The following is a 24,770-nucleotide window of genomic DNA, read 5'->3' as shown; positions in this document are numbered from 1 at the left end:
TCCATCAGCCATCTTGCCGGCTCCATCGCCGCACCATCCATGTGATAGACAGTACAACGAAAAAGTTGTACTTAAAGTCTTCCTCGCCCATCGAGTCTTAGAGTTAGACAAATATATCCCTAATCGTCCCAGACACTCCAGTTCCCTAAACATCTTATACTTTTCTATACTGGTTAGCGTTGACGACCAGAATGTTCTAGATAACAAATGTCTCTCAAATTGCATCTATGCTCAAACGAATCTTAAGTAGAAGTACTAATAATTTAACAGCATTTATTAGCTCAACGAGGTACACATCTATTAAGGCAAGTCGAGGTATTTAGCTAGGATAAATATACGGTCAATCTACTCGATGTACGGCGATTCATCGCTGAGTTCAAGCAGCTCTTCCTGCGTCAGGTTAGTGAACGATGTGTATTTGAGCAAATATCGTAGGATGGGATTTTTAATGTCCAGCCACTGGCCGTTCGGTTGTGCCAACAGCTTGCAGGGCAAGCAATAGTACGGCATGTTCAGTATCGGGTGGAGTTCCACGTCCAGTGAATCATCATCATCCGCATCTAAATTGTACTTGATGCCAAGCAGCGAACACACGGATTGCATTTTCAGTCGAGTACCCTCTACGAAGAGACAACACACCGGCGAAGGAATTGAGTAGGGCCGGAGTATCCCGAAAACGCAATAAAACACTACGATTCAACACACTTACCACAGTCGTAGATGTTAAACAGCAGCTTAGGATTTCTGGTTGTGGAGTCCCACACAACATCGTACTGGTAGACCATTGGATACAGCCGGTAGACTAAAAATCCATACAGATTTTTTATTGGCGGCCCTGTTGACACAACCTTCTCCAGTCGTATAAAGCGCCGCTCGTCACCCCACAGCCAAACGGCTTTGGCGTGGGGCCGTGCACTCGATTCGTTCACCATCCAGAAACAGTTGCAGATAAAATCTTCCAGTTTCATATTGATGCCTTTGTATAATATTTTTCTCTAGCGCAAAAAACCACAACTCTTTCCTCTTGCTCAAACCCCAATTGTGCAAAAGTGATCAGACTTCAAAGTTCGCACAGCTTACTAGATTTCGAACAAAACGTTCTTTTTGCTTTCTCGGTGTCATTTGACGTTTCATGCATCCTTTTTCGAGGCATAGTTGATGGTTCAGCGCAACCACAATATGATTGATTCAGTAGATCCAAGAAATACGTCGATTAATTTAATTATTGGAATTTACGAATTTCTTCCGTCGTTCAATCCGAAGGGTCACGAAAAATGTTGCTTTGCGCCAAGGTGTGTTTATTAAGGAGGTGAATTGTTAGCGCGTTTTCCGGGCGCCATCATTGAGTATTGTTATGTCAAATCGCATACAATTTTCTATACCCCCCTCCAGCCCTCCCCGATTTTAATACCGGAGCCCCCAGCAAGGTGGATTAACAATATCAGGTGGTGGATTAGGGCCTTTGGGGGGTCGCCATAGTTGAGGGACTTTACGTCATTTTTGAACCGTTAACCATTGGTTTCCGCACACAAAGCTTAGCAAATAGAACAGATTTCTTTGTTATTATGTGCATTTTTGTGTGTCTATTGATTTTATCGAAAAAATGAGATATAATAACAAAAGATTTGATGATTTGTTCATGCACGAAATTTAAAATCATGTGAGTAAGAGTTCTTATCTTACGTAAATTTTCCATGCGGCTTGTAGATAATGAGGAATTAATGTGAAAATTGAAAACAAAAAGATTTCTTAGTTTTTATATTCAAAAATGTCGAAAACACAATGAATTATGGAATAAATTCACGGAATAACCCAAAATAACACACTTTAATCCATGTTCTAATGTTTAATAAGATCTCGCAAAGTCCAAAATATATTTTTAAAGAATATTTGATCGAAAAAATGGGGTAGATAAATAATATGAACAAATTTAATAAATGTAAACAAAGTTTGAATCCTGGGGACCTTACGTCAAGTGACGAATTGTCAAAATGCACTAGAGTCCACCATCTGATATTTTTTAATCCACCTTGGCCCCCAGTATTGTTATGTCAAGTCGTGAAATGTCAATTTGCTCTGAAGCACTTCACCTCCTAATATCCATACACCTTGGCTTCGCGCTACACAATGATTGGTAGGAACATAAACGGTATGTTATAGGGTAACTGTACCAGTTTTCGGCAGTGTACCTATTTTCGGCAGGATAGCTAAAAACGTGAAATTCTGCACAAATGCGGTAAAAAATTTCACAAAATACAATTTTGTAGTGAAGGTGTACTTATTTGATATTCACATACGAAGTTTCACACCATTTCATTACGTATTTTCCAAAATATCAAATAAAATGTGCTTTTTTTCGGCAGCTTTGCTGTCAGCCAATCGTTCGGCAGGTTTTGTGATTAAGAGAATCAGAAGAGTAAAACAGTGAAAAAGTGGTGTATATTAAAGATTTTATGCTTATTTAATTTATTCTAACTTGTTTGGAATTTTAAAATCACGATAAACAGGTTATTTTTCACTTTTAATGCTGCCGAAAATAGGTACACAGTAAATGTCCATTTTTGACAGCTCAATTTTGTGGGCTCCTGCCGAAACTCGGAACAATAACACACTTTGAATTTGGCTGAATATTCCTTTTAAAATTGATCAGAACACTACAATGCGTATGTCGACACATAATATGACCTTTCTTGTACCAAATATCACCAATTTTACGACATACAATGCACTAACTTAAGAGAAAAATAAATATTTGTAATCCAGTTCGCACCGTACGCTTTAACCATCAAACTGTCAATGGCTGCTCTGTTTAAACGTCGCATCAAAATGGCTGTCAAAACGGGCCAAAATAAGCAACATAAATTTAATAATTAAAGTGCTTTTTAACACCAATCTTAGGAAAGTAAGAGTGTTAAATTTCTTTAAACATTTTTTTGTACATATTCACATTGATACAAACATTTTCTGACCCGTATTCGCGCTGCCGAAAATAGGAACACAGCCTGCCGAAAATAGGAACAAACTGCCGAAAATAGGAGCAAAATCAATGTTTGCATTTTCCGGAAATATTTATGAAAAAGGGCTTTGAACCGGCAAATAAAAAATATTGTAACATACTATGATAGTTTATCAACCAGAATAACAACACTTTCAAGAAAAATAATGAAAAATATTGATGTGTGAGCAATTTTTGTGAAACTGCTGCACTAGCCTGCCGAAAACTGGTACAGTTACCCTATTGTGTACTTTTTCTTCTTATACAGTGGAGCGCCGTTTATCCGGGCTTCTCGGGACTTAATTTCGCCCGGATATGCGAATAACACGGATAATGAATCAAATGATATATTTTATCGCCAACTCCTGATTAATTTTTGGAATTATCTTATTTTTTGATAAAAATAACCCAGTTTTTACTAACTTCATGTTTTCCCACAGGAATATTTGAAATTTGCCTTGAATTATCGGATCTTTTGTTATGACAATGTGCTCTTTTAACCGCTTTTTCAAATATCCTCCTCATAACGCAATGCCACCATTGTATTGAACTGTCATTTTACAACAGCACGGATAAACGGACAGCCGGATAAAAGGTACCCGGATAAACGGCGCTCCACTGTATATTCCATGTTTTTGGCGATAAAAAAGTGATATGTTATCTCATCGCGATTTTTAGAAACTAGGTACTCTTCAAAGTGTCTACAATTCAAAGGATGTAAAGAATAAGAGCATTTCACTGGTTACAATATCCCAACTATGGTCATACACTCTTGCTCGGCAAAATTACAAAACCAAAGCTTTAATTTTATTTTTACATATCGCATGCTTACTCTACTTGCATCGACCGCATTCAGTGTTGCAGTCTTGCGGATCACATGGTGCATTACTCGCCGGTTTCTTTTTTACTATCCGATTGCAACGCGCGAGCCAGCTCATCCAGCTCCAGATTAACGTACGGCGCGTAGGTCGTAATGAAGGACAGTACCGGGTTCGTGCTGCCGGACAGTGAGCCGACCAGTTCGGCTGTTTTGCAAGGATGCAGCTTCAGGTACGGCCGGTACAGTACCGGATGGTGCACCATCGTGATCGCACTGTACCGCTCGTCCGGCGGTACGCATCCGCTAATCTGCAGCACCTCCCATGCTTCCTCCAGGTTTAACCGAGCGCCACCTAAAAAAACAGGGATCAGCCGGCGATGTATTTTCGATGACTGGCAAGCGGCGATCGTTCGCCGTCCTACTTACCTTTCTCGTATATGTTAAACAGCAGTATAGGCACCTCGTAGCTTTCACAGTACAGCACGTGATACTCGAACGCTAGCATCCGGGCGGTGGGCTGCCCACCGCTGACAGCGGCTAGGCCCGGATCATCTTCCTCGTCCAGCTCGGCCATGCCCTCCAGCATCTCGGTCTGGGGGTTCGATTCGGTGCTCCGCACGTGCCGTACTGTCTCCAGACATAGGAAGTCCGGCTCCTTCTCCCGCACCCATCGCCAACGGTCGACGCAGTTGCGTGACGCATGGACCAATTGGTCACAGTACAAGGTGAACTCGCTCAACTTCATCCTCGTTCGCTGGGAGCGCTCCAAAAAGCGTGGTGTCGAGCTGTAACGAAACACACGAGGATTTTAAAACAAAGTATCTCCCGCCAAGCGCATCGTGGCGCACCTGTTTGACAGCCATGGAAACAATGGTTCACATCAACATTGCTATGCTGTGCTTATGCTCTGCGGTGCTCTGCGCCACTGAGGTGCTGGTAGGATGCAATGTATCCGGTTCTAGGTTGTGGAGTATACCCAGGCTGGTACGTTTGATATTCAACTTTTTTTAAGTGCTGTTAAAATGCTTTTACGCCGAAATATTCCATCCTCCAAGTATGTGTTCAAGTTATGTTGCGAATGAGAGAAAAGTTATGATGCCGAGTATGCTGTCGGCTGTTGACAGGAGCTGAGTACGATTTTGTTTTGGCCAACTACCAACCAAATTACACGCACACAAAGATGCTAGAGTTGATAGTAACATTATCGGAGTTAGAAAACACAAACTCTTTTTCAATTATTACTATTTTTTGGCCGATTTCATACCAATCTTGCAAAATAACTGCAAACCTCCACCACCCAAACAAACGTTTGACAGCTCTTCCTCTGTGTCAAAACTGTAAAACGCGCTGCTTGTCAGTCGGCGGGGGGAGGAGAGGTTTGTTTTCGTTTGCAGCGTTCCGCAGAGGCCGCAACGGGACGCATCAGTCGGGCCCCGGGTACACAGTCCCCCGCATTTTGTCGCGCTCGCAATCACGCTGGCGCACCGTAACGGCTGGATGGTGTGTGCTGAGGGCGCGCAACGTAAGTGGCCACTAAACTTCCATTCACTTTCCGTACCGACAAGATGTGTATGTGTGTGTATGTGTGTGTGTGTGTGTGTGTGTGTGTGTGTGTGTGTGTGAGCGTTACTTCCCGTGCGTGAAGTGTCAAGTGCGCGCGTGTTACTACCTCTGTGTGCGTGTGTGCGCGCCCGCTTGTGTGAGAGTGTATGCGCGCGCGTAAGAGAGAGAGAGAGGGAGAGTTGTTGTTTCGTCGCTCCACAAGTTCGGGCCCACCTTTGCAAGCAGGCGGAAATCGATGGGAAAAAAGGAAATTTAATCTATCGCGTGCCCCACTGTGTGACATCGTGTACCCTGTGCCAGTGCCGTGCGTGATTGACACAGCTTACCAGTCGGTTAAGTTTCCTTTGATGCTCATGTTATTTCTCCAGTGTGTGCGTGCGGATTGTGTGTGTTTGTTTGTGCCGCGTTACAATCGTATGTAGTGGGCAAGGTAGCTTTTTTTGTTGTGTTGGTTGTGATTCCATTTTCATTCCATAATCGTTCCGTGCGTGCATGCGTGTATGTGTGTATGTGTGAGAAAGAGCAGCGCCCTGTAGCGGGGCAGCGGCGGCGGCGGCGTGGCTTACCGTTTTCCAAATAAATAAATAACCCGAGGGCGAGAGAATGTGATTCCGTGTGCGTGTGCGTATGTATGTCCAATTTGTGAATGCGAATTAGTGTTTTTTTTTAATAAAGGAGGCGCGCGAGAAGATCAGGTTGTTGCAAATCGCTCTGCATTTTCCAACAATCCCCCCCCCCCTCCCCGCCCCTCCCTTATTCGCACAGTAAAAAATACAACGTTGTTTTCGCACCGTGCCGCAGGAGAGGAAAAGCATGCAAGTAGACAGGCGGCGTCGGATGGTCGCCAGGAAAATGTGTGTGTGTGTGTGTGTGTGTGTGTGTGTGTGTGTGTGTGTGTGTGTGTGTGTGTGTGTGTGTGTGTGTGTGTGTGTGTGTGTGAGTGTTGGGGGTGGGGTGCAAAGTTTAACGTGCCTATTACTTCATTGCGTATCGAGCGTGAAAGTGTGAACGAGCTAGTAAAGCGAAAGCTAAGCGCGAGAGCGAACGGCAGAGCGAGCAAGGTGCGTGAGCGTGTGCACATTGTCGTTCGGAATGGAGCAGCACAGAGAGCACAAATTTTCACAACACACACACACGTACACACAACACGCAGGGAGGCAACTACAACACGAAACAAAAAAACAGCCAACAATCAAAAAATCGCTCTCCGTGCGTGTCATGTAAATCCCTCAACTTTTATCTGTCTGTCCATATGTATGTGTGTGTGTGTGTATGTGGAAAAGTGTCAAAACAATGCTATTTATTTTCGCTTTCTTTCTTCCCTTCTTTTCTTTCGTCCATATTTCCGTGTCTCGAAATTGGGTAGCGTTTTTCGGGAGATTGTTTGTTGCCTCGTACGCAGCTCAATATACAGGGTTTTCCAGGTGTTCTCATTGTTGTGGGACTCTTCCTTGACTTATTCCTATTGGAAGTGAACTTCACCTGTTGGAAATTGGACTCTATGGCACTCTTTTTGGACATGCTTCTCGAAAATTCCTATTGGAATTGTCCAACAAGGGTGCTATAGAGTCCAATTCCCATTACATTAAGTTCATTTCAATTCAGAAAGACTCAATAAAGCGTCCCACAGCCATGAGAACACCTTTGAAAACCCTGTATTGCTTTATCTCACTGGTGGTGTTTTCACTATTTCGCTCTCTCGCTCTCTCTTTCTCTCTCTCTCTCTCTCTCTCTCTACATCTAACTCCATTTGATGCGAGCCGCCTACGACAGGTTTCGCCCAGCGCAGTAAGAACCTGCGGGCCTGCTGCTGGGTGACCTTTCTCATCAGAGTACGCACACCGCACGGGACAGGTCGTAGCTCGCTCTCTGGTGGGTGCGCGGGCGCACGCACACACACACACGCACACACGCACACACGCACACATTTTCCTCTAAACGAATCGGCACCACTTTCCGGAGGGACGACAAGTTCACCGGGAAACGGTGCCGGGACCCGAGACAATCCAGAAACCCAGGCATCCGTCAGGGTAGCGTTTTTGCTGCACTTCCCACCCACCCAAAAACAGGCAGAGCAACGCTCACTAGCAAGAGAGAGAGAGAGAGAGAGAGAGAGAGAGAGAGAGAGAGAGAGAGAGAGATAGAGAGAGAGAGAGAGAGAAAGAGAGAGAGCGAGATGCTGATGATGGTTGCGCGCGGAGAGGAGACGAGGTCGGGCCGCGACACTGCACCTGCTGCTGCTGCGATTGCGAATGTGCAATATAATCAGCCGAGAAGTGCATACCAAACCCCAGTTGGGAACGGTGGTGTGCACAGTGTGCACATGTGATAACTGCGGGAACACCGGAAACCCTTTCTAGCCCGAACCAGAAACACACCGCGCGCGCACACAGAGACAAACACAGTGGCACACCGCTGGCAAATCCCCCAAAATTCGGATTTTTTTTGCTACCTTTTTGGTTTTTTTTTGTGCAAACGTGAACAGTCCTTCCCGAAGCAATGCTACGGCTTCCTGTGAGGAGCGAGCGTGTCTGAGACAGTTTAGCATTTGGGTGGAAGTGGAGTTCGCGCCTACAGAGACATCAGCGGATCAGACCTATGCTTGTGTGTGATAAATTGTTGTGTGAGTCAGTTCCTTCAGAGTATAAAGTTCTTGCACGTATCCTTTGCGTATTCTTTTCGAGTGCCGAGAACTGCGTGCGTGTGTTACAGCTGCCTTGCCGAAGCTTAGAAGTCAGTGAATGGAGCAGCTGTCCGTTCGGCTGTTTGGCTGTGTCTTCCCATCCCCAAATGGTTCCGCAAACGAAAACGCATCCTTTATACACGCTGCCTGCTCTCGCTGTTTTTGATTTCCAGGCATCAATTAGGGCAATTTATTACGCGCAGCAAATCCGTGCCGACGACAACGTACCATCGTAGCCCTCGCGCGCGCTTGTGTGTGTGTGTCTAGTGACTTTGATCGATCGAAGCGAAAGTGTTTTTCCTGTGTCCTCCTGTGTCGGTGTGGTGTGTGTCCTGTGTCGTATCCCGTTGTGGGGGGGGGGGGGGGGGATCCCCGCGCGTACTCCGTGATTAATAAACGAACGAACACGATGCATCATTGCTGCACTACCAGCGCTGGCCGTTTTGCCGTAGCAGCAGCCACAGCACCGCCGACGATTGCCCCCGGCACCACCGGGACGCACCAGCGGCAATCAGCGTAAACTGCTTCGCCCCACCCGCACCCACGCAGTGCGCATCCCCGCAATCGGCACCCCCGGGACTGGACATTGCTCCAGCACCACGCGCGCACACACACGCACACGTACAGTGCACGTGTGTGTGTGTGTGTGAGAGAGAGAGAGAGAGCGCGCGCGTTGCAGCAGTTGGCGGTTTTAGTGGCGGTCTACAATCAATTTACCACGGCACAACACACCCACTGTCCCCCGGATCCTGGCAGGACGAGACCGCCATTGTCGTCTTTGGAGTCAAGTGATTCGCACGTCTTCTTCGCTTGAAAAGCGCAACAGGCGCAACCAAACCGCATCACACCACCACCCCCGGGACCCCGTTTGCCGATGGCGACACCAAAAGACGAACGAGCGACCAATCCGGCCACGATGCCCGTCAATGGTAAGTGTCCCGTAAGCTACGCGCCGCTCATTTGGGGATAATCTTATTGTGCCTGGGCCGTTGCGAGCCGAGGCGGACGTTGGAAGATGAGCCGATGTCCGAGAAATTAAGGGAGCAATTAATTAACCTGCAATAATACAGTAGGCAGTGGCCAGTAGAGGGCCGACCCTTGTACGCGGCGAAGGATTTGAATATTGATTGGGCAGAATTCGATGGGAGATTGGCAGAGATTTTGGTGCTTTGTTTTTGTTCCTTCCTGACAACCGTCCTTCATCGTCTTGATCTAATGAATGTCCTGCAGATGGTTAGGCAATTATAATAAGAATAGAGCCTGTCCTGCTCGTTAGGTACCAAATGGACATGCCCCCATTAAGGGGGACTTTGACGTAATTGTTGGTTGGATTTGTTGCGCGAATTAAAAGTAACTAGCTTTGCATGATTTACATCTCAAACAAACCAGCAAAATTGCAAAAAATCTGGCATTGGCAAAATCAATTTATGACAAACCAGAGTACCTAAACTCCGTCTAGTGAGTAATGCTCTTCAACATGGGATGTTTTAAATGTCGATCATAACTAACGATTTATAAACATTCTCAAAGCAACGCAAGCGATCAAGCATCCATATTTCTATCATACCACAAAACCCATCACTTCCCCCTCCTCCTTCACCACCACAAAAGTAATCAGGTTAGGAATCAGGATACGCAAAAAAAAAACAAAATAGTAAACGCAAGTGTCGCAAATCGAAAAATGGCTTCAATCTTGTCTCGAATCTCGAAAACGCTCCAATAAGCAATCAAGCTTGCACACACACACGCATACACTTAAATTCGTCCATGGTTACCACAGATAAACTTAGGGACTGTTGTTTGGGGAGAGGGATGAGTAATTTTTAAGGGAAGCAAACGTGTGGAGCTGATAAAAAAATTATATCCTCCAGAAAGAAAGGAGAGTTGGCAGGCAAGGGATTAGCAGTTTATGCTGTCGGTTCTAATGTACCATGCAAGATGACGAGATGGCACATCCGGGGCCTCTTCTACACTACCTACCTCACTATACATACCTACCCACACACACATACCGATTGACCGTGACCGTGGCAAAATCCATGGCAAAGCGAATATCTAGCGTCACTCGTAAATTGCCATTTACTGTGTATGTGTGTGTGTGTGTGCATGTATGGTAATGCAAACAACACACATTATCGACCTTATGCTCCAATCAACCTCCACTGGCCATCCAGCATTCTCCTTCCTGTCCCCGATTATCGCACAAAACTCGTTCGTCCAAGTTCGTCGCCTGCCGCTGCATCCGAATGCTCGCTGAGCTCCACCTTCTCGCTCATATGTGCATGTGTCTTCATTATATTTGTTAGTTTACATTACCGCCCCCCCAAGCCATAACCTCTCACCTGTACTCTACCCACCTCCTCCCTTCGCCCCTATGTTTGGCCGTTCTATTAGTTTCCCTTCCAGGCAAATGGATCTAGCACAGTTCGCACCACCACCACCACCACCAATCAACCGAAGCAGAAAAAAGTGCATAGTTGGCAAAGCTAAAGAATGAAACAAACACAAAAAACACACACACACACAAACTCATTCAGTGCCATCAGCAGCCCTGGTGCGGAGGGACGATGACAAATTTTCTTCGTACGAAAATTATTCACCAATCAAACCGTCGATCAAATCGCTGTCAAAGCTTGTAACAAAGTGGTTCACAGGCAGGAAGGTGTACAGAGCAAAGCGGGAGAGGGCTGGCCCGGATGTGTCTGAGTCATAACACTTGTCACTCACACACACACACACACACACACACACACACACACACACACACACACACACACACACACACACGTGTCTCCAAACCAATTAACCAGCGGTGCTCTCCAACACTGCTTGGAGGAGGGATGCTGGGCACACCTTGTCACCCATCTCTAACATTCTGTTAGCGCACACTACAACAACAACAATAACGACAACGAAAACACAGCAAGCAAAGCTGTAAATCTTTACTCCCATGATTGCTGTGGCTGGGATGGGATGCTGGTTGGGAGTTTTTTTGTAGAATGATTGAATAACGATGCACATGTAACAACGCTGTGGAAGGTAGGCATTCGGTCCAGAAGGTTGATATACACGTGTAGAGACATGCTCCTGGACATGCTAGAACATGTCTGTGGCTAGCTTGTGACTATGAGATGAAGTCAGCCAACGCGGCTATATGACGTTCACGCTGCAATGAACTGCGACGCTCTTGTGACGCTCCGATCGAACCTCACAAATTCCTCAGAGATGAACGTCAGGCTGGAGTGAAGCTTCAGGTGACTAAGATGATGTCAGCTTCCGCGGCAATAATATGATCGCTGCAATTAACTGCGACGCTTAGCGAACCTCAGATTCCTTCGAGATCATCAGGTTGGAAGTGACTTTTCTTTTTTTTTTTGGGAAAAAGCTGGCTATAGTTAATATTGTGGATAGAATTAAGTGCAACTCTTCTAATTCAACTTCTTTGAATTCGAGATTCGAGATTGAAAGAACACTCTCTCATAAAATATAGTGAAGTAGATTTGATAACAATACACATAGTTCAGAAAACTAGACATCGTAGAATTCGGACTCGTCTTTTCACGATATTCTGCAAATGAAACTGTAAGATTATTAGAGTAATCATTGATTTAAGTAAACCTGGATTTAGAAACAGTTTGTAATAAAACATTATTTGATAGTTTACCTCACTCTTTATTATTAGCTAAATTGTCTAAACTTGGTTTTGGTGATGGCATTATTAGCTGGCTGTCCTCATATTTAAGTAATCGATCATGCAGGGTTAAAACCGGGTCGTACTTATCTGAGGAGTTTTTTTGTACGTCAGGTGTCCCTCAGGGTTGTGTGCTAAGTCCACTTCTGTTTTCTTTGTTCATCAATGATGTTTGTAATGTTTTACCTCCTGATGGTCATCTCCTTTATGCGGATGATATCAAAATCTTTTTACCTGTGTCTTCTTCTTCTGATTGTCTGGGACTTCAGCATTACCTCAATGCATTTGCTCATTGGTGTTCATCCAATTTACTTCGCCTGTGTCCCGAAAAATGTTCTGTTATTTCTTTCTCTCACTCTCTTTCTCCTATTTTATTTAACTATACTCTCTCTAGCGCTTCCCTCTTTCGTGTTATGTCCATCCGTGACCTTGGTATTATACTTGACTGTCGTCTTAACTTTAAACTGCAGCTTGATGAGGTGCTACTAAAAGCAAATCGAACCCTTGGGTTTATCTTACGTTTTACCTCTATGTTTAGAGATCAAAGCATCCTAAGAATCCTTTATTGTGCTTTGGTAAGGCCTATTCTTGAATATGCTAGCATCATCTGGAATCCTCCTACTATTGATGGCTGTTCGAGAATTGAAAGCATTCAGCGCCTCTTTACCAGGATTGCCTTTCGTCGTTTGTTCGGTGCTGCCTCACTACCTCCCTATGAAACGCGATTGCAGTTATTCAATCTTCACTCCTTAAGCTTCCGCCGCCAAGTGTTTCAGGCTTGTTTTATTGGTGGCTTATTACTTTCTGCTACTGATGCTCCTGATTTACTCTCGTCCATCTCGCTGTATGTTCCCTCTCGTTCTCTTCGTCCACGTGATCCTCTGTCAATTGAAACACGTCATACTCTTTATACTTTCAATGACCCTCTTCTGTCCTGTTTCAGGTTGTTTAACCACTTTTACTATCACTTTGATTTAGGCTCCTCTCTTAACTCTTTCCGTAACCGTATTTTTTCTTCTAATTCCCTTTAGTTATTCTCCTTAGTTTTCTATTACTCTCTTTTTTTTGTTAAGTTTATGATAGTCTCTACGCTCTTACTTACTTACTTATCCGGCACTACAACCGCTTTGCGGTCTTGGCCTGCCTCAGGAGTGTCCGAAACCGCTCACGGTCTCGCGCCTTCGTCTGCCAGTCCGTTATCCCGGCCTTAATGGCGGACGCCTCCACGCCATCTTGCCACCTCAATTTGGGTCTACCACGCCTCCTCTGTCCTTGTGGACGGCCTAAAAAGACTTTACGGGCTGGGTCGTCCGTTTCCATGCGTATAACATGGCCAGCCCACCGGAGCCTGGCGAGCTTTATACGCTGTACGACAGTGAGGTCGCCGTACATCTCGTATAGCTCGTCATTATAGCGGCTCCTCCATTGTCCTTCCACACATACGGGGCCAATTATCCTTCTGAGCATCTTCCTCTCGAACGCGGCTAAGAGGGTTTCGTCAGATTTGGACAGTGTCCATGTCTCAGAGGCGTATGTGAGTACTGGTACTATATAGGTACTATATAGTCCCAGCTTCGTCCGTCGCGACAGGTTCTTTGAGGTAAACTGCTTTTTCAGGCTGTAGAATGACCGGTTGGCAGCCAGCATCCTTGCGCGCAACTCAGCTTCCATGCTGTTGTCGTTGCTGACCTTTGACCCAAGATAGGTGAATTGTGGGACGACTTCAAAAGTGCGTTCACCTATCTGTACGTCACGCCTACGTAGATTCGGATTATTTATTGGTAGGTCCGCTGATGTTGCCACCATCAGTTTGGTCTTTGCCTCGTTTATCTGCAATCCGAGGCTCTCTGTCGCCTGCTCAATCCCTTGGTAGGCTTCTGCTACATAGGAGAGCCGCAGACCAATGATGTCTATATCATCAGCGTATGCCAGGATCTGGGTTGACTTATAGAAGATGGTTCCCGTAGTCTCCACCCTCGAGTCGCGGATGGCCCTCTCTAGCGCCAAGTTGAATAGGAGACAGACAAGCCCGTCCCCCTGGCGCAGACCCTTGGTGGTAGCAAAAGGTCCTGAGAGTTTTCCATCCACCCTCACCTGGCATGTGACGTTGGTCATAGTCATTCTAACTAGCCTTATCAGTTTGGCCGGGATTCCAAATGAGCTCATAGCGTCGTACAGTTTTACCCTGGCTATGCTATCGTATGCGGCTTTGAAGTCTATGAAGAGATGGTATGTGTCGTTTTTTTATTCAGCCATCTTCTCCAAGATCTGCCGCATGGTGAAGATCTGATCAGTGGTTGATTTTCCGTTTCGGAATCCTCTTTGATAGTTTCCTACTATCTCTTCGACGTGCGGGACAAGGTGATCCTGAAGGATCAGGGAGAATATTTTATAGGCGGTATTCAACACCGTAATACCCCTGTAGTTGTTGCAGTTCAACCTGTCTCCCTTCTTGTATACGGGGTAGATGATGCCGAGATTCCAATCACAAGGCATCGATTCGCTATCTCACACCTCAGTAACAATTTGATGAATCTCGTTTTCTAGTAGTGCACCTCCATTTTTGACCAGTTCAGCTGCAATTCCGTCGGTTCCGGGTGCCTTGTTATTTTTCAGCCGACGGATAGCCTTTCGTGTTTCTTCTATGCTAGGTGGCAGTAGCATTACACTATCTGCTAGTGGCGCTTCTAGCTGTTCGTTTAACTGGTCGTTGAGTAATTCATCAAAGTACTGAGCCCACCGCGAGAGGACCTCTGGCTGGTTACTAACCAGATCTCCATCCTTGTTGCGACAGCAGGTTACCTTAGGTACCACGTTGTTTCGGTGACCTGCTATCGCTCTACGCTCTACTCTTGTTTTTTTCTTTTCTTTTTTGCTAGGTCAAGACTAGGTTAGTTAGGCTTAGTTTTTCATGAATTATTTTGTTTATTTGTTAGTATTAAATTAGTTTTAAGTCTATTATATTTAGCCTTGATGGCGGATATTGTATTAAATAAATGAAATGAAATGAAATGAAATTATTGCCATAGTACAATTAGTGCATGTGAGAGAACCGTTTTTTTGCAGAATACATAATACCGGACTACAGTTTCGTTTTGGGTTATGGAAGCTAAGGAACTGTAAAATTATTCAGGAAGCGGAGGTTTGACGCTGCCCGCTTTGGAGCGTTTGTGAGGGAGCGAAAATTATTCGTCATGGGCATTTGCAACCAAAATGCTGCCGATCTATAAGGGATCCTGGGATGCTGTGAGTGCACTGTGAGATGGCAATTTGAAATGCTACAACTGGGACACTGTGTCACGTCGACACAAAGTTGAGAAGGACAGATTGAACGAATCTATTGAGAGTTCTACATTTTTGGCACACTCGTCAGTAGTGCGTAAGGCTATTTGGATATTTAATTCTGATGCCTTTTTCACACATGTGTAACGCTAATTCTGTACTGGAAAGTATGAAAGGAGTAGAGCAGCGAATTAATCATGGCTAATAACGGCGAGTCGACGGTAGAGACAGTTGGTCACAGCAAAGCTTGCGATGGATATGGTGGTGGTACGTGTGATGTACCAAGGATGCGTGTGAGGTGCGATCCCCAAACAACGAAGTACTGACTAACGGTGAAATGGATAAACAATTAGAACTTCATTAGACGGATTTTCTAAATCAATTTTTTAAGATGTTTTGCTGAAGTTGTTAAAATCTTAGGAGTTTTCTAATTCAAGGTCAAGTATGGTATCTTAAATTATCAAAGCAATCATTGATTGAAGTAAAGCTTGATTTAGCAACAGTTTATAATAAAACATTATTCGGGTACCTTATATGTTACGGTACGTTCATGGATCATAGTGGTGTTGCACCCTAAACTGAGGCCTGAGGCCCAGGATTGTCCGAAACCGCTCACGGTATGGCGCCTTCATCTGTCAATCCTCTTTCCTGACCTTAATGGCGAACACCTCCAAGCCATCTTGCCACCTCGAAATGGGTCTACCACGTCCCCTTTGTCCTTTTGGACGGTTTAAAAGCATTTTACGGGCTGATTCGTCCGTTTCCATGCGTACTACATGGCCAGCTCACCAGAGCCTGGCAAGCTTGATACGCTGCACTAGATGTTAGGTAAATTTGATTCAGATTCATCATTATTATTATTATTTGTTTAATTCAACGGGCACTGTGTCCTAATTGATGATTTGAAAAAAAAACCATTTACATTAATCATTATGTTCACAAGATTTTCAAATCAAATAATGACGTTCCACTACAGCAGCCATTATTACCAAAGGGATGGTAATATTAATGCGTAACATTACATAGGCCATGGCAGAAATCGAAGTATCTCACGAATCTGAATGAATCTTTGTAATGTTTAAATGAATCGGAATCTCGACTGCAAAGATTCATGAATTTCCTAAGATTTCCTAAGAATATCAAAAGATTCATATTTCTCGAAAGATACACTAATCTCTAGGGATTCATACATCTCCAAAGATTCATAGAGCTTGAGTTTCTCATTATTCTTCTTCTTGGCGTAGAAATCTTCGTGGTCATCCCAGCCTATACAGGCTTTCGATATTTCTTGGCAAGTACCACGCAGCCGGATAGTTTGTTTTGTTACGGGGAGACGGATCATGCGTGGCTAGAGCCCACGAGGGGCATGTTGTTACGTGGGTTCGCGCAAATTCAATAATTTGAAAATCAAATAGATATGTATGATATGACTCCCTTGGAGATATATGAACTTTAATGAATTTATGAATCTTTCAGATTCATGAATCTTTGAAGATTCATTTATGTTTCGAGATTCATGAATGCCTCGAAATTAATCAAAGGTTTCGTCACATCTGGACAGTGTCCATGTCTCAGAATGTGAGTACCAGTGCTTTATAGGTGCTATATAGTCCCTATAGACTTCGTCCTGATTTGACTTCAAGCTGATTTTTCAGGCTTTAGAATTACCAGTTGGCAGTCAGCATCCTTATCATCAGCGTATGCCCGGATCTGGGTGGACTTAGAAGATGGTAGCAAACCATGTTTTAACAGTGTCAATTGGAAGAAAAAACGATTGAAATATCGTTGACGATCTGCTAAAATTATGTCATGCAAACGCACTAAATGCGAACAGTTCACACAATCTAACTGTCTGTTACACACCCATTGCCCTCGCAAAACGGGTAATGTAATCCCAGCCAAGTGACTAAGCCGCTCCAGCCGTGAAGCCGCATATTGGTTGGCTGCAGCTTTTTTTTTGTGCATCATCCACACACGAGGCGAATATAGTGTTTCAGTCGTGGCCAGCCGGGGGTAGCGTCGAGCTGCCGGAAAAGTTCTGCCGATTACGATCACATTTCACAAAGCAGCACCCTGGTGAGGTTCGGCTTCGCCTTGGTGAGTTGCTTACCAGACCGAACAATCGGAATCGGTGGAATCTAAACAAACACACACACACACACACACACACACACACACACACACACACACACACACACACACACACACACACACACACACACACACACACACACACACACACACACACACACACACACACACACACACACACACACGCACAATGCGCGCGCATTCACACTTTTGTAAGCCAGCAGTATGAGCAGAAACGAAAAAAAGTGTTGCTTGTGATGCTAGAATCTTTCCAGCAAGCCAAGACACCGTCAGAAATGTCACGATCCTGAAAACTAGCAGCGAAGCGACAGATAGATTTGCTTTTTCTATTCGTTGGATTCGTTGTTGCGCATTTTCCGCGCTGCTGCACGATTCCCATCACGGCACGGCAGTGTTCGGCTTCAAACTTTCCCCGTGGTAGCTGATTGCAAAATCCGTGACCTGACCCCGTATGATGACATGAAAAGTTCTGTCCGTGCCAGCAGGCATCGAACGGGCAAATGGCATTTTCGCTCCGGTCGGTAATTATCAGTAGTTTTGAGCCGGTGCTGTCGCCGCCCGGGGTCGATAGATTTCCGATAACTTTTTTTTGTTACCGAGCATACACCCCCAACCCCTCCGCGCACCCTCTGTTTGTTTGTTGGGTTTTGTTGATCACATTTCACGGCCACGGCCCCTGCAACCTTCGCAACCGGGTGTTTGCGCGACAAAAGTTTGCCGCTTTGGTACCATCGCGGGGTGAACACAATATTCACGGTTAGGCCGGCACTGACTCGATCCTCGCCTTGTCCCGCTGACCTGTGCCCCTCCTTTCTGCCCGCACGCGCGCTTTTATTGTGTTGTGTGTGTGCTTTTCATTCCTTTTTGATTTTGTTTGTTTGTTTTTTTTTTTGTCGCTTTGCTGCTGTTCCCTGGCCGGCGAACTGTGCACTAACTAGCGGTGACACCTTTTGCCGGGCGCCGACCCCCGCCGATCAGCATTGTGATGAAGTATTTGCTGTGCGCTCCAAATCACCCGCAAATGTACCCAGTGTGTTGTTGCCTCCGGTACTAATTGGCTCGGCTAAAACTAACAAATCACTAAGCTTCCTCCGACCGTGGGGTGGGAGTTAGGATGCGCGTGGCAGAGACTTTATAACCCCATGACGCCTTTCGTCTAACTGACACGTTTCGATACCCGGGCGTGTGTCGGTTAACGCCAGCTTGTTATCGGTCATTTTAAAATCAGAGAAACACTACCGTCCGTTATCGGGTCTGGGGATTTTCACGGTCAACTCCTCATCATCCTCAATGATTGAGAAAAACGGGAGTGGTGTGAGAGAGAGGGAGAGAGAGAGGGTTTAGGAGGCAAAGCGGTTTAGTGAAATAAATGAAACATACCGAATGCCGAGACGGAAATAAAAATAAATCGCAAAGGATACACGTGTGAGTGTGGCGATTATCGCCGCTGTTAGGGACTGGATGTCGGAAGGCCTGTCCCATTTCTCGCTAAAGCAGCAGTGACATAGAGCCGAGTTGTTCCTCTTCTGTTCTCTACCAGGATCAACCAGGAAACGCATTAGTGTGCGCTTCCAAGCCCACATTCCCATAGCTTTTACCATGCTTTGCTAGTTCTGTTCTCTGTTTTATTGTTACTATTGCTACTGGGTGTATGTGTGTGTGTGATGCTGTCGTCTCGCTATCTCATGGTTTGATTTGATCCAAGGTCAGCAACCATGATGGGTGGGTAGGTAGAGAACTCCATGGAAACCGCGTGTCAGGAGGGAGCGTTGAAAGCGCTCACTGTTTGCAACATATCCTGGCAGCAAGCAGCGGGAAACTTTTACTTTGCTCAAAAAGAGCCTGCTCAGATATGATACATACGTGTGCCCGTATTCAATGCTGTTGCAAATGCCACACCCACCCAATTATCGCCCCCGATTGGGACTTTTTTTCGAGCATACCTGTTTATGAGTTGATGAAATTTCTTCTAGGTTCCAACATTCAACACACATGTTGATGTCCATTGTGTGTGTGTGTGTTTGTGCGTATGTGTGCAGATGTTTTATTCCGATCTCTCGTTAGTGTAACAACAAAGACGAGAGATGGGGCAATAAGCGATGCATGCACGGTGTGCACTAGTGATGGGAACAGGTTGGAACGAACCTGTGTGTAAAGAACTAAAAAAAAAACTACGAATCTCAGGGTCCAAATCATCTCCCTGGTTACGCTTTTTAGTGGCTTCTTTTATATACGGGTCACTTTAAAATATTCTTTCAATAATGGTATTTTGTGATGTGCAATATCATTGAATTTCTATGCCCAATACAAACAAAGATAAATAATAGTTTAGTGAATGAGCAAAACTATTCTACTTCTATGAGCATATACATGTCTTAAGTAACTCACTTTACAGTAAATATATAATCGAAATGTTTATAATTTAATAAGGAAGCTCTATTAGGAATCGGAAAGCTTGTGCTACGCATTTTTTGATTTTGACTAAACAATGCACTACGGGAGCGTCCAATATCGTCCGGTAGTGCACTTTTCCTTAACACTAGAACCGCCGGACTTTTCAACCTTACTAAAACCGCCATATGGGACAATTTTGTCCCATTCGTTATGTGTACATATTTAGACATGTTTATTATTTCCTAAGGGTTTCATGTGGTAAAATAATTAATAAACTCCATAATTAGGTATAATAAATCTTTTTAAGACGACGAACCAGTGCTGCTAATAAAATTGTGCTAGAGTGTACGGTAGAATGCTTTTATGGACTAGACGATTGAATATAGCGAAAACATAAGCATGTAGTAAGCAAGAGTAAAAGCACGTATGCAGTTAAATACTTTCGCGCACTTCTATTGTTCTATTCGTATTGACATGTCTTGTCACAAAATGCGTACACGCCAGTGCTGCCAGACTTGCAGAAACACACCCCTCATTCGTTGACAGCAGGGATGCCAGCCATCACAATTAAATTTGCTTATGGGACAAAAATGTCCCATATGGCGGTTCTAGGATAAAAATGATTTTTTTAAAGAACCATATGGAATACAATTATTTTTATTAGCGCATTCGAAAGATCGTTCAAAATAAATAAAAGTCAGAAAATTTCAATGGTTTGTCACGACGGCAAGCGGAATAACAACCCTTTTTCGAGTGCGATGGGACAAAAAAGTCCCATCTGCGGTTCTAGTGTTAAGGATAGGAAACTGTTCCTTTTCTAAGCTGATGGCGTAGGTGTTATACCGTTATCTGTGTCAGTGGGAGAGTAGGTCATGCGTTGTTATCAATTACATAAATAATATGAGTAAGTATTTTCTTCCCTAAAATAAGTAAAAGAGAAGAGAACGACTGATTCGTGTTCTAAATGAATCGAGTCGAAAAAAAAAACGCTTAGAGAAGCAGGTTCAGACTGCCTGCTTGCTATGTATATTAGTGATCGAAACAATTGAAGTTTTGGTCGGAATCAATTCCAACTAGCTCGGAATTTCTGTGGAATCGATTCCGGAATCTGTTTCAGAATTGGAATCGACTCTGGAATCGGAATCAGCTCCGGAATTGGAGTCAGCTCTGCAATCAGAATCGGCTCCGCAATCAAAATGGTATTTCAATATCTCCAAGAGAATAGTCGTTTGGGTCTAATGCAGCTACGATTGTGTGGATAGCAAAAAAAAACCCAAATTCACTTGATCCATTCCCATTTAGATTCCGGAACTGATTTCGTTTCTAAAATGTCTGATTTAAATTCAAGAACTGACTCTAATTCCGGAGCCAATTCTGATTCCGATTCTGGTGCTGATTGCGATTTCTGGGCCAATGAGACTGTCAAAGAGCCGATGGTACTGTAAAATAAGAGGGATTGTTAAATAGGAGTATAAAAGTGGAAGAAAAGTTCATAAAAGCTAGACATAGAAAATTTAGTATGAAACCTTGACTAGTGCTATATGAAACTGCGAAGACGATTGTAGATGGGACCATACATCATGCAATAACAATGGTAACACCATACACAAATAAGAGGGATACAGATTACATACCAAAATAGAGGGACAAAAATGTACTGATAATGAAGGGGAATAAAAGGGATTTTTCATATTGGAGGTCTCAGAGTAGAGAGAGTTAGTAAGCCTAGTAAACCTGAGAGGTGAATTTTGAAATCCTAGCATGAAAACATTATTTTATTCATTTGTTTTTTGGTTGTATTTGTACCGAATTTCTTTGCTCAATCATGTTTATGAGAGGTTTAATGACAAGTTTGTGTGATTTCCTGTTGAGAGGTATAAAACCTAATATAAGCTAATAAGGAAGAGTGAGAAGGTATGTCGAATTAGTCAATGTCTTCAACAATTTTCTTCAAAGTCATTAATACATTTTGATTGCTATAAGCATTATCAACACATTTCACATACTTGCTCGTAAGTATGTACTTTTTTTGAAAGATTTAGTTTTTCGTTAGTATGTTAGTATGCATGAATGAAAAAATGCAATCGCATATAAAAGGGAACTAATATGTGGAGGTTGAGCTTGGTGTCCTGCGGCCGCTCATTCCGCTTATAGGAAAATTCGCCTCTGCCTTTTAGAATAAAATTGTCTTATAGATACTTCTCAAACCTGTGCCGGGGTAAGAGGTGGGGCTTATCATCATCATCTTACCACAGTGAGAACAACAGGTTCAGATTGAACTTCCTGGGGTTCATTGAAGAATCGTGGTCTTCGATGCTATGCAGGAACGGATCACACCTGGCAGGTTCGGAACGCAACGCGCATCACTAGTGTACACACAAATACTACACTGCTCGTTCTTCCGGTCGGCAAGCGGGAAGAAGCGACAACAGAGAAAGAGGTAGGGCAGAGTGTTTGGGGGTCAGAATAATCGGAAACTCGTACCCAAGCGTGGGCGAAACGGGTTGCTGCATCTCCGATGTCAAAGCTGATGAAAATCGGATGCATCATTGCTCGAGTTTTGTCCCTTCCACCCACCCACGGGCGTGGGTGCAGGATGGTTGGTGCAGGTCAGCAAAGCGAACCCCGAAATAGCATTCGAAGAAATCGATTTGCAACAACAAAGGACAACCACAGACAGGGAGAGAGGGTGGGTTGCACAGGTGAAGGCATTCTGATTCATTAGTAACGATGCAGCCTATTTTTAAAAGGAAGCTGAAGGTTGATTTTTGCAGTTCCTACAAGCTCAAATAATAGATAAAGGCACTGTGAGCGGGGGTGGGAGGGGGAGTTGAAGGAGATGACGTAATTTGACGTAAATGAGCGGCGGTGAAGGTAGGAAGAAACTACGCAGAACGGTCTATGGGAGCAACTGCCTCCGTCTCCACTTACACAGTTTGTTTTCACTTTTAGTCCTTCGAACCAGATTCATGCGGGAGATTTCAATGCGTTGCATTCGCAGAGGCTATGTACCATATTGTGCTGTATATTTGATTGGGGGAGGGAGGGGGATTGGGAAGATAATATGATTATTCAATGAGCTCAAGCAGTCTGTCGCGCTGCGTATCTATTCCATCTGCCGAAGCAACGAAAGGGATAATGTTCCAAACAAAAACAAAAAGGCTAATAAAAATGCAAAAAAGAGAAAGCGAAGAAGGGCAGAAAAAAAACACATACACACACCACTAGCTGGCTGCTTTTCTCTTGCCAAGCATCTTTTCGCGGCTTTTAGCGAAACATTATCTAATCATCACGCTGCCTCCCTTCTTCTCGCCAACGGTTTCGACCGCTCTCCGGGAAGGCGCAAACCCTCATTGGGATGAAAACAAACCCCTTCAATTGGAAAGCAAACACAGGAAGAGAAGGGAGGGTAAGAAGTGTTGGCTTTCAATTTTAATCGGGTTTGTGTGGCAGTGTGAGTGTGTCTGCACACTTTTTGGAATCAATTTCTTTTTCTTTATTACCTGAACCCAAGCAACCGTGGACCGCTTCCGATGCGCTTCACGCTTTGCCGGCTTTTTTTTCCAAATTGCACACATACAAACAGGCCTCGTATGCCTTTCACCTTCTCTTTACCCCCGGTGGAAAACGTTTTGCAGTTTTCAGTGCCTGCAAGGGACCCCACTACTGCCCTCAGGGCTCACTAGTCTTTCGAATGCAATGGAGAGAAGGGAAACATAGATAAAAAGAAAGAGAGAAAGAAAGAGGGAGACTCACACAACACACACACACGAACAAGGAACGGAACTTGCGGCAAACAATGCTAATGGGTGTTTTAAGTTCTCCACTTTACACCTTTGATCGAACCATCGTCCATCGTCGGTGGCGTCCCATTTATAGCGCACTTTGTGCAGTCATAATTGCGTTTTATTACTTGCTGTAACACTTTCCTCGTCCGCTCCTACACCTCCTTTTATTTTCCCTGAGAATATTAGCGTGAAGCAATTTGCATTAATTTTCCATTGGACATCAATAGGAGCGTTATGATCATGCACTGCGCTGTGTCCTTTTTGTGACGGTTGCTTGACAGGACGGGCAGAATCACTACACCGAGAGAGAAAGAGAGAAAAGTGCTGAAAATGATTCACCTTTCAACCCCCTTCTCATGGGTAGCGTGATGTCATGCCTTCGGTTTGTGTGGATCATGTAAATCAGCGTTTGCAAAGAAAGTTCTCTCAATGCTTCTTGGCTTGTGTTTGTGTGTGTATGTGCATACTCAGTGGGCTGGAACAGTAGTGTTACAGTATAATATTATATTTTCCTCATTATCAGCTTCAGGGTTTGTTATTGTTACAATCTTTTTTGTTTCGTTAAATCGCTAAATACGATTTTACCAGATTAGAAAACTTTCGTGAATGCATTACTATTTCCTACGACGTCACAGCGACGCATGGATAGAATTAGATAACATCCATCAAGTACGTAATGTAAATAAAATAAAAGCTTAACAATTCTCCTCAAAGTTATCTAATTATCTATTGCTATCTTAACATTTTAAGGAACAGATGAGCCTCTCGAGATCTAAACATGTTCAAAATCTGTATTTTTTTATTTTTTATTATAACGAAAAAATTACAACATTGGTGCTTAAGATGGTTTAACTAAGGAATAGAGTTTTGAATATCTTTCTTGAAATGTTTGAAGAGCTTGAACGACCCAGTTCGTTAATTTTAAAGAGCTGCACGGCAGTTCTTCCGATCTTTCCTGTCCAGCAAGCTGAAATTTGCGGCCTGTCAGTGGAACAGTCTTCATCATCCGGGTTGTATCCAATTGACAGTTACGGTCGGCCATATTGGATTTCACTACTTGTGTACAAAAAAGATGCATTTTAAAATTGTTTTGTTTTCCATTTTCTATTTGAAATTAACTTTAATTAAACTTAAAATGTCCATCCAAACAATTTTAACCTTTCTTGCACAATTTTTTCCTCCTTATATCCTTCAGCAAGCAAATTCAATCCTTCATAAGCTAACCTGATCGTCCCCGCGACGAATTGGCGTTTGGTTTTCATATTTTTTAGGCTGAATAATCTACGCTGATAATCTGAGGCTAGTCAGCCGCTAAGTGTGAAACTCCATATAAAACAGTTTCACAACTGTTACTGTCACAACAACAATTATTGTGTATAAACAATTGTATGTCTTGAAACCATTTTATTCATCGTAGACTCGCTGCTCGTTTGAGAATTATT

General features: G+C 43.9%; 3 protein-coding genes across 11 annotated transcripts in view; 1 reads left to right on the top strand and 2 right to left on the bottom strand.

Moving 5' to 3' along the window:
* Positions 1 to 300: 300 nt before the first annotated feature.
* On the bottom strand, positions 301 to 1,794 carry LOC120957314 (uncharacterized). Its single transcript, XM_040379459.2, has 2 exons — positions 710 to 1,794; positions 301 to 620 (listed from the first exon to the last, which is right to left on the bottom strand). Exons 1-2 carry the CDS (start codon positions 966 to 968, stop codon positions 346 to 348), a joined length of 534 nt encoding a protein of 177 aa, XP_040235393.2. The 5' UTR covers positions 969 to 1,794; the 3' UTR covers positions 301 to 345.
* Positions 1,795 to 3,728: 1,934 nt separating this feature from the next.
* Positions 3,729 to 5,188, bottom strand: LOC120959752 (ubiquitin-like-conjugating enzyme ATG10). Of its 2 annotated transcripts, XM_040383387.2 has the most exons (4): positions 5,080 to 5,188; positions 4,664 to 4,998; positions 4,242 to 4,600; positions 3,729 to 4,167 (listed from the first exon to the last, which is right to left on the bottom strand). In XM_040383387.2, exons 3-4 carry the CDS (start codon positions 4,558 to 4,560, stop codon positions 3,881 to 3,883), a joined length of 606 nt encoding a protein of 201 aa, XP_040239321.2. In that variant the 5' UTR covers positions 4,561 to 4,600; positions 4,664 to 4,998; positions 5,080 to 5,188; the 3' UTR covers positions 3,729 to 3,880. The 2 variants fall into 2 exon arrangements, with proteins under 2 accessions (XP_040239321.2, XP_040239329.2); XM_040383395.2 differs by having other exon boundaries at positions 4,242 to 4,998.
* Positions 5,189 to 5,225: 37 nt separating this feature from the next.
* Positions 5,226 to 24,770, top strand: part of LOC120959698 (guanine nucleotide-releasing factor 2) — a 55,760-nt gene continuing 36,215 nt past the window's right edge. Inside the window, exons 1-3 of one of the 8 annotated variants that reach the window (XM_049606086.1) lie at positions 5,246 to 5,337; positions 6,745 to 6,772; positions 8,235 to 8,990. In XM_049606086.1, coding sequence (XP_049462043.1) covers positions 8,936 to 8,990 — 55 coding nt within the window. In that variant the 5' untranslated portion in view covers positions 5,246 to 5,337; positions 6,745 to 6,772; positions 8,235 to 8,935. The other 7 variants (XM_049606084.1, XM_040383325.2, XM_040383349.2 and 4 more) reach the window with 7 other exon arrangements.

Source organism: Anopheles coluzzii, chromosome X, assembly GCF_943734685.1.
Source record: "Anopheles coluzzii chromosome X, AcolN3, whole genome shotgun sequence".
Classification (NCBI taxonomy): Eukaryota; Metazoa; Arthropoda; class Insecta; order Diptera; family Culicidae; genus Anopheles; species Anopheles coluzzii.
The sequence above is the reverse complement of the archived record's forward strand: the minus strand, read 5'-3'. Positions and strand labels throughout refer to the sequence as shown.

Coding starts and splice junctions, on each gene's coding strand:
- LOC120957314 (XM_040379459.2), bottom strand. CDS start 968: ATGAAACTGGAAGATTTTATCTGCAACTGTTTCTGGATGGTGAACGAA. Junction 621..709: donor GTTTAACATCTACGACTGTG/GTAAGTGTGTTG, acceptor GTCTCTTCGTAG/AGGGTACTCGACTGAAAATG.
- LOC120959752 (XM_040383395.2), bottom strand. CDS start 4,560: ATGAAGTTGAGCGAGTTCACCTTGTACTGTGACCAATTGGTCCATGCG. Junction 4,168..4,241: donor GTTTAACATATACGAGAAAG/GTAAGTAGGACG, acceptor CTGTTTTTTTAG/GTGGCGCTCGGTTAAACCTG.